Source organism: Thunnus albacares, chromosome 21 (genome assembly GCF_914725855.1).
Source record: "Thunnus albacares chromosome 21, fThuAlb1.1, whole genome shotgun sequence".
NCBI lineage: Eukaryota > Metazoa > Chordata > Actinopteri > Scombriformes > Scombridae > Thunnus > Thunnus albacares.
Window position 1 is genome coordinate 4,222,375 of NC_058126.1, and position 12,769 is coordinate 4,235,143.

Here is a 12,769-nt window from a genome sequence, read left to right on the forward strand (position 1 = left end):
ATTTTAGATACTTTGGGTAGATTTCTGCAACACATTATGTACTGTAAATGTATCATATGTTTTTTTATAATAATACACTTGATTTATGTAGCACCTTTCACACAAAGTGCATAATAATTTAAATTTATGTACATGATATGATATGTATTTTCAAAATATGCAAAACTTGTCTTGAGCTAATAAAAACAGCCCAGTTTTCAGTTTTGTGATGATATTTTTCATCTGCTGGTTTATTTATGAGAATTTAGAGTTTAGATTGGTGACAATTTTCCAAATTATGTGATACATGGTGTTCACGATATAGTAACTTATACATGTATACAGGGTCATATGTTATTTTTGTTCTGTCTTATCCACATAAATACATGATTATATTTTAAATTTATCCTTGAAATCACTTTTTAGACGCTGACAGATGGAGTGTTGCTCCTTTAAGATGTATGTTAAATCATTTTGTGTGTTGCTCTGCTGTCAGAATATATTGTATATTGATTTATAGATTTGTATTACTGACAGTTTCACTACAGTTTCAGGGAAAAATGCAGAAATAAAGATTAAAGATTTGTTGGGAGAACTGATCTCACCTTCACAAACATGTAAAAAATCTCTCCTGCAGCAGCTTTTTCTGTTTCTGTTTCAAATCTTGTTGAGTCACTCTATCAAAAAAAAAAAAATCTCATCCGGACCAGCAGAGACGTGACTTTAACCACGTGACAGTTTTTCTTTCGTCTGTATGTCGACTGTCCAATAACCAGAGTAATCCACAGCACCAGCTGGTTCATCTTCATCAGCCAATGAGGAAGCTGCGGCTCTTCCTGTAGGGCCCCTGGAGGTCCACCCGGTGCCCATAGACCCTGCATCATCCAGAGGACGTCTGGGTGTCCTTCAGCAGGGTTTAGGGTGAGTTACGTGTGTTACCATAGAAGAAGAAGAGGAGGAGCGTCCGGGTCAGGGAGTTAGAGGCGAGGGTCGCAGGGTAAAGGTCGAAACGCCACCTCCATGTTTTCCTCCATGATGATGTCAAAACGGCACATCAGCGGCCTGGTAGAGAGGAGAGTACATGTGTTAGTACACGTTACATATAATTAAGGCTGAATACATGGACAACACCAAAATATGTGGCAACGGTCGAGCAACGCTAAACCAAACTCCCTCCAGCCAGAGGAACGGTTCCTATTTAATTTTAGATTCTGCCTCAAAGTTATAAAAAACCCAAACCAGATTTTTCCAACCAAAATCTCTCTTTCCCCAACGCTGTAGTTTCTGTTCATTGTGAAGATAATCCCTCGGTTATTTCCACCATTATAAGCTTCTGTGAATATCTGAGTCATTATTTAAAGGATTCTCTGGATTGGGACTTCTGACCTCCTTCAGGAAAAAATGACAGATCTGTAATTACCAATAAAAGTCAAGTCTGACCAGTTCAAATGACTGGCACTAATCTGTAAGGTTAGCAACCTCCTGATTAGATACAATTCTACAGAGTTGGTTTATCTGTGATCATACATTGTAAGTGTGAAGTGTGAGCAATACGCTGCCCAATTTAACAGTTTCACCTCTCTAGTCTACCATGTGAAGGTAAAAGTTTAAGTACTTCAATAAGTTAAGACTTAAAGGAGACATATTCTGCACATTTCCACCTATATTATATTTATATTCTGGGACTCTACTGGAATATATTTGCATGATTTCCAGTTCTAAACTCCTTATTTATCTTCTACTGGTCCTTTATGCAGCCCCTCAGTTCAGCCTCTGTCTGAAACAGGCTGTTTTAGCTCCTGTCTCTTTAAGGCCCGCCTCCCAATGAGCCCACTCTGTTCTGATTGGTCAGCTTCAGGAAGCTTCCTCTATATCTGAAGGCTACGTAAACAAACTATAGTAGCAGAATTTCACTTCTTTACATACGTTCACCTCAAGTTTTTGAACTTTGACTCTGTGTAAAATCACAAAAACCATGTTATGTCTCCTTTAATTGGGAATTTAAGGGAAAATAGAAGCTTTTAAGAGTTTGAGTAATCAGTGGTGGCAGATGCCAACAGTCATGTGCTTTTGAGCCAAGACCTGGCTACTTTTAGCGTAAAATAATAAAACAGCTAAATGTCTTAAAGTTCAACACTGTGCGTTCAGGACCGACCTCTCAGGACGTTCCAGCGGTGTGAAGCGTATTCGCAGAAGTCTGATCTTGTACCGCGGGCCGATCACGTTGCCGGTGTTGATGCGGAGGGAGATTTTCTGGACGTGCTGCAGATCCTCATCGAACTGGGCCAGCAGGCGTGTGGAGGTGTACTGCTCGAACCGGAGGAGCTTACTGAGAGGAAAGAAGAGGAGAATTAAAATTAGATGTTGCTTCACCGGCAGGCTGAAGGTCCCTGAAGGAAGACGCTGAAATGAGAACTGAGAGAGAGAGAGAGTGATGTAATTTCATATTACCCCATTATCTCTGGATAACAACATCATTTTCTCATGATAGCAGATTAATTATGTGGCTATCTTGAGAAAATGACCTTCTTTTCCAAGCAATTTCTCCTGTTGTAGAAAACAACATTGTTATCCCTCAATAACAACATAATTAACTTGTGATCTTGACATAAACAAATTATAAATAATTGGATGTAAACTTTTAAAAGCACATCATCAAACAAAAACAAACAAAAAACAAAAGTTGGTAAAATAAAGTTTCTAAATAGAGAAAAAAAATCTTAGAATCTCGATGCAACGTTGATGATATTCAGAAAAATACTTAAAAGTGTTAATGGACAGAAAATTTAGCAGAAAACGTGTATATACAAGTATCCAGAAAATATTTGCTCATTATATAATTGCTCTTAATCTAAGTTGATTAAAGGCAGACATTTTAACTGTACTTGTTATGTAAACCTCAGCAGACTGAGGTGTTGAAGAAGGGATGTGCAGAGAGCCCAGTATCTGTATTTGTATCTGTATTTATATTTGATGAGACAGCAAAATTATTTGTATTTGTATTTGTATTCGAATAAAAGTGGAAAGAGGCTTAAAAATCCTGTTTTTGTTTTTATTACGCCTCTAATTTTAGAAAATTAAAGAGTTAGAATAATTGTTCATGAATAAACTACCTTATGAAGGAGGTCCCCACACCGGGTCTCTAACTGGAGTCTCCCAGATCATAGACGACTGCGCTGATTACTGAGCTAAAACTTTACTCATCGCCTCATTGCAGACAGACCTCTACCTATTTATACACCCATAACACAGGGACAGCACAGCATGTAACCTCAGAAGTGATTATTGCTTTGCACTTTTCATTTATTGCCTATTTTTCACCACCTAACTTTGTGGAAAGGAGAAGAGGAACAACAGGTTATGGAAAGTCTCTTGGGAGCACTTTGCTTGTGTCAGTAGCTCAGTTTTATCTCTGAGGAACATCCCCAACTCCAGGAGCTATGTCCATATTATGAAATGTGCTTCATGTAGCAGGTGGATGTGACTCCCCTGGTTGAGACCTGCTGATAGACGTCACAGCGGAGCAGAAGAGAGGCACTGAGATAGTGATGTAACTGACCTGTGTGCTGGTATTTTTTTTTAACTTATAACTTTTAAAATATTTGTATGAAACAAATACTATTTGTGCTTTGCCAAATAACGTATTTGTATTAGGGCACACCCCTCTGTTGAAGACTCACTGGTCTACTCGAGCCTCTGTGAAGTTTCTGCCGCTGTGCAGCCGGATGTAGACGACTCCCCAGCGGAGATACTGGTTCCACGTCACCATGTCCACTCTGTAGTTCAGCTCTGACACAAACAGGACACAGACAGTCCAATCAAGCACCAATCCCGATCATCAGCCTTTTACTGTTAAATCCTAAAATATTCCTTTAAACAAACCAAAAATCTGACAGTAATTTAATGAGATAAGTTCTGTCTTGTTCAAAGGTAACAAGTGAAACACAAGAAATAGTTAGAAAAAGAAGTGGGAACAACTGTTGGACCCACACTGGCAAAATATTATGAAAAAAAAAGGTCTTGAAGACTAAAAATGAAACTAAACTAAATGTTTAGGTTGATTTGTTTTGCAGTGTAACAGAAGATGATAAATAAAACAGAATAAATATTAAAAAACACTGAACTACAGGCACAATAAATCTGAAAGAGTTCAGATTCCCGTCAGACTTTAATGACAGTGTGTTGGACTCACTCTTGTAGGGCGGTGTTGCGGTGGTGCTGAAGAACACTTTGGTCTGTCCGAGTTGCAGCAGAGTTTCCCTCCACTGGCTGACGTCATAACCTGCAGGTGAGACCATACAGGTGATCAGACATAGTAAGAGGTTAAACTCTGCAGTGAGTTCACAAAACATGTAAGTCATGTTTTACTGGCCTGTAGTGACTGTTTATATGCACACAACAGTCTGATCAGGGTGTTTATTCTAGATCAGAGCAGAAACGATTAGTCGGTTAATTGTTTTCATCATGAAAATAGTGTAAAAAGACCAAACATTCGCTGTTTCCAGCTTATCAAATGTGAGAATTTGATGCTTTTCTCTGACTTTTGGTTGGTTTTTTAGTCAAACAACAACAAAATATTATGATGGACTATATGGGCTCTAAGAAGTTGCATTTTTTTCATTATATTCCAACATTTCATGGACTAATTAATTAATAGAAAAAATAATCTGTGGATGTCAAAAAGAAAATTAATGGCAACTGTCTTGATAATCGATTAACTGTTTCAGTCATTTTTCAAGTAAAAATACCCCAAATTCTCTGCTTCCATCTTCTGTTTTTATCTGTTTCACTGTGAATTGAAAGTCTTTGGTCTGACACGTGAAGACATTATTTTGTCCTTCAAGCAAAACAATTTACAGATATTTACTTGAGAATTTGCAGATTTATTGATATTGAAAACAATCAGTAGTTGCGGCTTTGTTGTGCTTTTCTTTGTATTATATGACAATAAAAAATGAACATTTTGGTGTTTTGGACAAAACAAGTGATATAAAGATGTCACCTTGTGATCAACATTTTCACTGTTTTCTGACATTTTATAGACTGATTCATTGATTAATTGACAAAATAAACTGAAGATTCATTGATAATGAAAACATTAATTAGTTTTAACACAAATATACATTTTTCTGATTCAGATTGTAGAAAAAACTCCACATTAAATACATTATCTTCATCAACGTCATTATAAAATTCAGTGTGTCTGTGATTCATTAAAGTTTTCAGTTCCACAGCGACTCCTGACATCACGTTATCTCACGTAAAAATGAACCCAATGAGTTCAACAGATTTCAGGAGAGAAAGCTTCAGATTGGTGCATCCTGGAACGATTTTTACTCACATCAGAGTATTTGTTTAATGGGATTAATTGCAGAATATTTTCGTATTGATAGATGGAGAACAGTGTGATGAGCAGAGACCTTTATCTTCATGTCTGAAGGGTGAAAAGATTATTTAGGACTTGTTGCAGTTCATACTGGTTTACCACCAGATCAACTTTGGACAGAGGATGTCTAGGATCAACCAGGACTGACTAGACCTTCTTCAGAGTCCTAACCCTACAGATGAGGAAGGTCAGTCAAGGTCATGCCTGCAATTTTGCTGCACACTTCCTGCACACCACCCTGCCATCTGTTTCGATTACCAGCTGACGATAAAGGTCACAGAGGCCCTTTAAACATTTTCTCACGTACCGAGCACAGGACAGGGTGCCGGTTTAAAGGCTTCACACTGCAGACACCTCCCGTCCAGGAAGTCGCTGTAGGACGAGCAGGGGTACCCTGTGAGGCTGCAGGTCCGGTTCAGAGAGCACAAGAACAGAAACACCGAGCGCTGGTGGTCGCATACGAAGTAAGATTTCCCTGTAGGAGACAGACACAACGCTGCTGTGAGTGTGTGTTCGTGAGTGTGTGAGAGCATCTTTTAACTCAAGTGTGTGTTTTTACCTGAAAAGATGGTTTTGGGACACCCTGGTTGGTCGGCTCCTCCGTTAGCGTAGAAGTCAATGTGGCCATGAGCTCCTCTCAGGCCAAACGCTAGAAAACAAACAGAATAAAGATTCAATCAAGTGTAAGACTGTCACATATTTTAAGTTTTATTTTTGATTTGATTTATGAAGCTAACGTTCTGTTTTGAGCTGATTATTCACTATCCTTAACTTTGACCACAAAGTCTTTGGAAGACAGAAAAAAGATGTTTTATATCATGTTTAGTGAGTTGACAACAAGTTTATCTGCACTAACATCTCTGAGACAAACTCCTCCTGTGAGTTTATTTATTATCAGAGAAAAGTGGATTCAGATGCTCACAGTTCATGTCGGTGTGAAGTACGTCCACAAACATGGCGTCTGATGGGTCCAACCTCTCGTCTGGCATGGCGCTGGTAAACATCGGCCCCGCCGGGTCCAAACCTGGAGGAGATACAAACTCTGAAGGACTCTTAATGCGTAAAACCCTTTATCTGCTTTATCTTTAAGTTGTGATCGTCATCAAACCCAGCTGTCTTAATGAGCTCTTTCGGTTTAATTTAATCTCAGTACATGGAGCCAAAAATGTCCAAAAGCCTGAATCCCAGAGTGTTTTATTTATAACATGACTTCACTGGTATTAAAGTTTATCACCTCAGCAAATTAGATTATTCATTCCTGCAGACTTTTAACAACTTAATCTCCTATCTGCTGGGTTTTTTGGCCACTAAAATTCTTCCTCAACCAAGCATCCTGATTCTTTTACCTGTGATCCGTCCAATCTTTCCCTTCAGGTTTGCTCCTACAAATCCAGCCAGGTGAGCTCCCAGACTGACACCGATCAGGTGAACTGAGCTCAGAGGGGCTCCTGCCTCCTGCAGACACACAGCATTCAAAACTCACTGTTACGTTTGAGAGACTCTCTGTTTGTCTTTCAGCTCCCGTTTTATAAGACAAACACAGATGGAAAACATTACTGGACTTATATGCAAACAGATGACAGTTTCTACTTTTTTCTTTGTGTTTATTAGAACAAACACATCTATTTCTGTATCTTGTAAAGGCCCGGAGACATAAAATAAACACCTCCACTAACGTCATACAAGATTATACCATTTTATGAAATAAAACATTAACCTTTAGATGCATGCACAATGCATTTATTGGCTGCTGTCTACTAACTAAACTGATTACGAGATGAAACTCAACCACCTCCATTAAACAATTTCCTGGCCTGAACTTGCAAATGTTGACCTTTTATCCTCTTGTTCTCAGCAGAAACAAGTAGTGAACTCAACACTGACATATTATCAGCTTTTAAGTTGATATGTTGAGCTTGTCAGCAAACAGCTGCTTATTTCCACATCCAGCAGTTACGGAGCAACATTATCATTCATGTGGAGTCGTGTTTCTGTCCACCTGGTGAATGTAAGTCCAATATTCACTCTCTTTTAGCTCTGTTTTTACTCTCTACCAACTCCTGAGGGAAATATCTGGTTCTTTAGCTGCTAAATGCTCCACTATGTTCACCAGCTAGTCTACAGCTAACTGTGTCTGTTTGGTGCTGAGCAGGTAGTGTACAGTTGCTTTTTACAGCTTTTTATCTGAAAACGACGCTATGAGAACGCTGAGAGTGAACCAGAACAGTAAAGTTGCAGCCGGACAGATAAACAATGAGCTGAAACTCACTATAAAGCTCCGTAAAGCCGAGAGGAGCTGCAGAGTCTCTGATAATTCTCTGTAGGTTCATCACTACGAGCCAAACACATTACACACTGACAGATCATAGATTCTTATTATAAAAATATAATTTATAGCTGCTTTAAAGTCGCATTCATTGATTTTTTTTGGCCACTTGGGGGCAGCAGAACTTCACAACAACTCAAAATACACCAAAACTAACACTGTTTACTTATTTACACATCCAGACCAACATAATCATGTGATTGGAGTCATGTTTGTGTCAACCAGATGAAGTCTAATATTCATTCTCCTTTTGGCTCTAGTTGATTCTCAATCAACTCCTGCGAAAAACGTCTCACCTGCATAGTCATGATGAACGCGGTCAGGTTTTGGGCCGCCTCCCTTGTGTAGGTCACAGCGGTGAAGTAGTTGAGGTTGGCGGCGCCTTTGTTCCAGTCCACCACGATGACGTTCATGTCCTCCTGCTTGGCCAGCAGGTGGACGATGTGGTCGATCCAGATAGGGGGCGCTCCGGTGGGCCGGTAGCCGTGGATGACGAAGGCGGTGGGGCGGGAGACGTCGAAGAGCGGCTGAGAGGACAGGTGGTGGTGGTCGAGCTCGCGGCCACAGTCCAGGTTGGAGCGGGTGTAGAGCAGCAGCCGGACGTACAGTCTGGTTCCCATGAAGCAGTGCGACAGATTGAGGTCTGTGAAGTTATCGCAATACTCGCCAGCGCCGCTCTCCTCCTCACCTGGACGACAACATGGAGGACATTTTGTGTCAAACCTCACATGTCCAAAGTTCCCCTCCAGACATGTTTTAAGACAAAAAAACGTTGAAATTTCTTTTGAATATGTAAATATTGGTCATTTAAAAAGTTTAACTGATGTCTACCTCACTGAAAAATCCATTCTCAGTGTTTCCATACAAGCACGTTTCATACTGGATCATGATTGGCTCCAAACAAGCTGTGATGTCATAGTCATTTTTAAGTGAGGAGGGACTTAAACCTAAAAATCCAGAAAAAAGACAGGGACTGGCTACTTAAGTAAAATGTTTCATGCAATAATTTTACTTAGTTGTATATCTACACTGTGATATTACTACTTTTTATCTAAGTACAAGATGTAACTGTCTGTCTAGTGTCTTGACTTATAGTCTGTATTGTTTTTGCACTTCAGTCTCCTGCACAGATTTGTTCAGTTTATGTCATGTGTTTCATGTCTTGCACTGCCTCCCTGTTTAACTGTTTAACAGTATTTCATCCTAAATACATACGTGTATATGGATGGTTGACAATAAAGAGAGTCTGAGTGTAAATACTTCTTCCAGCGCTGTTTTTTGCTGTGGTGGAGAGTTCACACTGTGTTGGCCTTTTACTTTAAGATGCTTTTTTGAAGTATATTTAACCGACAGGAAATGACATGCAACAAAGGTCCTCGTCTGGACTTGAACTGTCGACGTAGCAGTGACAAGATCAGCCTCACTTCTCTCTGTGATGAAACTTTCTGAAACTTCTGCTCTTTCAGCCTCGGACAGTCATGAGTAAACAAATCTCTTCAGACAGACGTTAAGCAACATCAACAAACACATGATGAGGTCAAGGGTCCCTGAAGAAGACCAGGAACAAGACCAGGAATGTGTTGGACCAAGACACAAACTAAAGGTGAGCACAGAGAGTTGTATTCTTCAGCTGTTATAAACTGTCTTTACAGTCTGTGATGAAATATTATAAACTCAATGTTCACTTACTAGCTTCTTCCCTGAGCTTTTGATAATGTAACTTTCTTAAACTTTGAGTTTAGAACATTTTACAACAGATACGTTTTCCCAACATGAGGAATAAATGTCCACACTCGAGTGCTGTTTTGCGGTGAAGCAACGAACTTTCAACAACCTCGTGACATAAAACTCAAAGTAGATTTTACTCGTTTCACTCAAGTCAAACCACACTGATGTTTTTGACTTTATAGAGGTCAAGAGGGAACCAACTATCCTGCTATTAAAGCTGGTTTTAAATGATTAAATGGTTCCTACTTTACTCTTTCTTTTCTCTAATTATATTGGAAGAAGTTACTGAGTTTTACTGTCTATGTAATGTTTCTCTGTATGTCTTGAATTGTGTTTGCTATGAGAAAGAGGAAGAGTAAAGATAAATAAATTAGAGTTAAAGCAGAGAAGAAGCGCTATAATTAGCTGTAATGTAGTGATAAATATGATGTATATACTCCTTTTTAATAATCATAGTACAGGGTATTAGCTAAAGGTTAGCGTGGTATTAATCTGTCTTACGTTTCACCGTCTGACCCACTTCAACCTGTGTCCTTCCACCTTTCACCGTAACGTTTCGTCGTCTGTGCCAAAGGTCAAAGGTTAATTCAGTCTGACTGTAAACTGCAGGATCAGTTCTTTGTCTGGTTTCCCACCAAGTGACAGTGAGTTCTGTTTGGGTCTCTTTAGCTCCATGATGTGAGGATTAAGCTGGCAGTCAGGAGAGATAGAGAATCTTTAGCCTGTTTAAAGTGTCCTTTAGTCTGTACAATGTTGTTTCCAGGATGAAGACGGACTGATATTCACACTAAATACCCATTTTATTACCACATCTAACGACGAGCCTCACGCAAGAAGCAAACAGATTCGTTCTTAAGACGCACTTTGAGCTACGAACATAAATTTATGACTTCAGAGCCGTCGTACGAGTCGTAAAAGGTCTCTTCACAAGGGGACACTAATTAGACTTAAACCATAATGCCTTAATCTAAATGTATTTTAAGTTTAAATATGACAAAGGAATCAACTAAAATACAATATATCTGTTCGCCATCTCATCATCATCATGGGCTGATGTTTATGTCAGTAGTAGTTAATAATAATGATAAACTTTATTTATATAACACTTTTCTTAACAGTGTCACAAAGTGCTTTACAAAAAGAAAATAAAACCAGATAGGACAGATAAAAAGAAAGTAGAGACAATAAAATGAATCAGATCAAATAAATAAAAGCAAATATCAAACATTTCCAAAAGCTTTTACAGAGAGGAAAGTTTGAAGAAGAGATTTAAAAGAAGTGAATTAGTGTGTCAGAGTTCAGCAGGCAGAGATAGTGTTGGAGCTCTAATAGCAAAAGCCTGATCACCATTAGTCACCAATCGGAGGAACCAGCAGGGCTCCATCTACAGATCTTAACCCTCCTGTTGTCCTCGGGTCAATTTTGACCCGGGAGGACAACAGGTGTCATTATGTGCTGTCATCTAAAAAAATTAAAATGGTTTTAAAACAGTATCCTGACTAAACTTTCACATATTTTCCTCTGATCTCAACTATAGTTAAAATAATTCATAATTTCTTAGTCAGGATGCTGTTTTGAAACCCGGGTCAAAATTGACCCGAGGACAACAGGAGGGTTTAATGGCTGAGAGGACACATACCAGGTCAATAAGTCAGAGATGTATGTAGGTGAAGGCTGTTCAAGGCTTTAAAGGTGAGCAATAACAGAGAGCCGGTGTAGCGAGGCAGCACAGGGGTGAGCAGCAGCGCTTTGTACGAGTTAGAGATGGAAGAGGAGTAAAGAGCGTTGCAGTGATCGAGTGGAGAACAGATAAAAGCATGCACAGCGTTTTGTAAATCAGCTACTGATAAAAATGACCTAATTTTAGAGATTATCTTTAACTGGAAGAAACATGACTTGACAACATTTTTGACCTGATTATCAAAACAGAAGTTCAGCAGCAGACGAGGTGATGAAACGACCTCAGACTTATCATCATTACATTTAAGGAAGTTGCATTAATTGATTTTTGGCAACTTCACAACAACTTGAAAAACACCAAAACTAACATATTGTTACTTCATAAAGTCGTTATGTGTGGAAAACTGATTGGATGGTGTTTGTGTCCACCTGATGAGGTTAATATACAACACAAGAACAACACCGTCAGTCTCCATCATAGCTTCAAACACAACTAGTTAGCTTTAGTTTAGCATCAGGGCTCGCTGACCGTGGCGGTCGGTGATCTCCTCTCTGCAATTAGCACACACGAGTGCGACACTGCCCTCAATAGGATCAGGCTGCTATAAAAAAACACCTCATCTTATCTCCACTTGTCCCACCCTGAACACAAGAGGTGATTACAGCTGTCAATCACAGGAGGAGGGCGGGAACAGCTGAGGGGGGGGGGAGAGATGGCCCCAATCCAGCCACACACACACACACACACACATACACACACACACACATACACACTGTATATTTACTTTTACCACCACCAGACAGAAACAGAAACAGGCTTTTCCATTTTAAACTTAAAGCTCACACTGGAGCGGATGGGGGGGCAGGTTGACTTTAAATAATCTGTTCCTTCCTACACTTCACTAAGCTGTTTCTGTCTGCAGTCACACACACACACGCGCGCGCGTACGCACACATATTGCATGTTTGTGGGTATTTTTGTCTTGCACGATCAGTCCCTTAAAGATAAGGACTGAACTGTAAGCACATTTGAGATGTCACAGTGACCACACATTCCTCTTTTTTTTTTCTCATGGTAAATAAACAGAATTATTGGTGTTTTTTTTTTCTTACCTTTGCAGAGCATGAGGAGTCCCAGCAGACCCAGGAGTCTGCAGGGCAGCATCCTTCCAACCAGCACAGAGACGTAGAGGGAATGACAGAGAGGAAGAGGCAGACAGGGAGGGAAGGAGCTCTCTGGACGCAGAGTGAAGGAGGGACTGACTGGACGAGGGAGGGATTGGTGTTACAAACCGGGAGGGAGGTGTCATCTCTTTACAGTAAGGATCAGTTTCTAGAGGGATGGAGAGGTGGAGACAGAAAGAGAGGGAGGGAGAGAGAGAAAAGTAAGGAAGTTTAATAAATTAGCTGGAGACAGCGAGTAGAGAGACAAGGGCAGCGGTTACTGATAGGGAGGGAAAAAAGGTCAGTGTTAGTTATTATCAGAGGATCCAAAATGTTTAAAACTGAGAAGTCATGTGGTAGAAAAAAAAATAATGACGTGGAAATACGAAAGAACAGATTAACAAACCGTGGGAATGGATTGCTAATCCAAGCACACGGATTAATTAACCACGCACGGGGATTGGCAATCCAATTGCACGGGTGTCTTAAAACAACAGTCAGGTGCA

General features: G+C 39.8%; 1 protein-coding gene across 1 annotated transcript; it reads right to left on the reverse strand.

Moving 5' to 3' along the window:
• Positions 1–626: 626 nt before the first annotated feature.
• lipib (lipase, member Ib) lies at positions 627–12,426 on the reverse strand. The gene is made up of 10 exons (XM_044338861.1): positions 12,213–12,426; positions 7,988–8,379; positions 6,712–6,820; positions 6,288–6,389; positions 5,925–6,014; positions 5,673–5,840; positions 4,172–4,261; positions 3,660–3,768; positions 2,135–2,308; positions 627–1,041 (listed from the first exon to the last, which is right to left on the reverse strand). Exons 1-10 carry the CDS (start codon positions 12,262–12,264, stop codon positions 957–959), a joined length of 1,371 nt encoding a protein of 456 aa, XP_044194796.1. The 5' UTR covers positions 12,265–12,426; the 3' UTR covers positions 627–956.
• Positions 12,427–12,769: the final 343 nt, after the last annotated feature.

Coding starts and splice junctions, on each gene's coding strand:
- lipib (XM_044338861.1), bottom strand. CDS start 12,264: ATGCTGCCCTGCAGACTCCTGGGTCTGCTGGGACTCCTCATGCTCTGC. Junction 5,841..5,924: donor TCCCAAAACCATCTTTTCAG/GTAAAAACACAC, acceptor TGTCTCCTACAG/GGAAATCTTACTTCGTATGC. Junction 1,042..2,134: donor CCGCTGGAACGTCCTGAGAG/GTCGGTCCTGAA, acceptor CCTCTCTACCAG/GCCGCTGATGTGCCGTTTTG.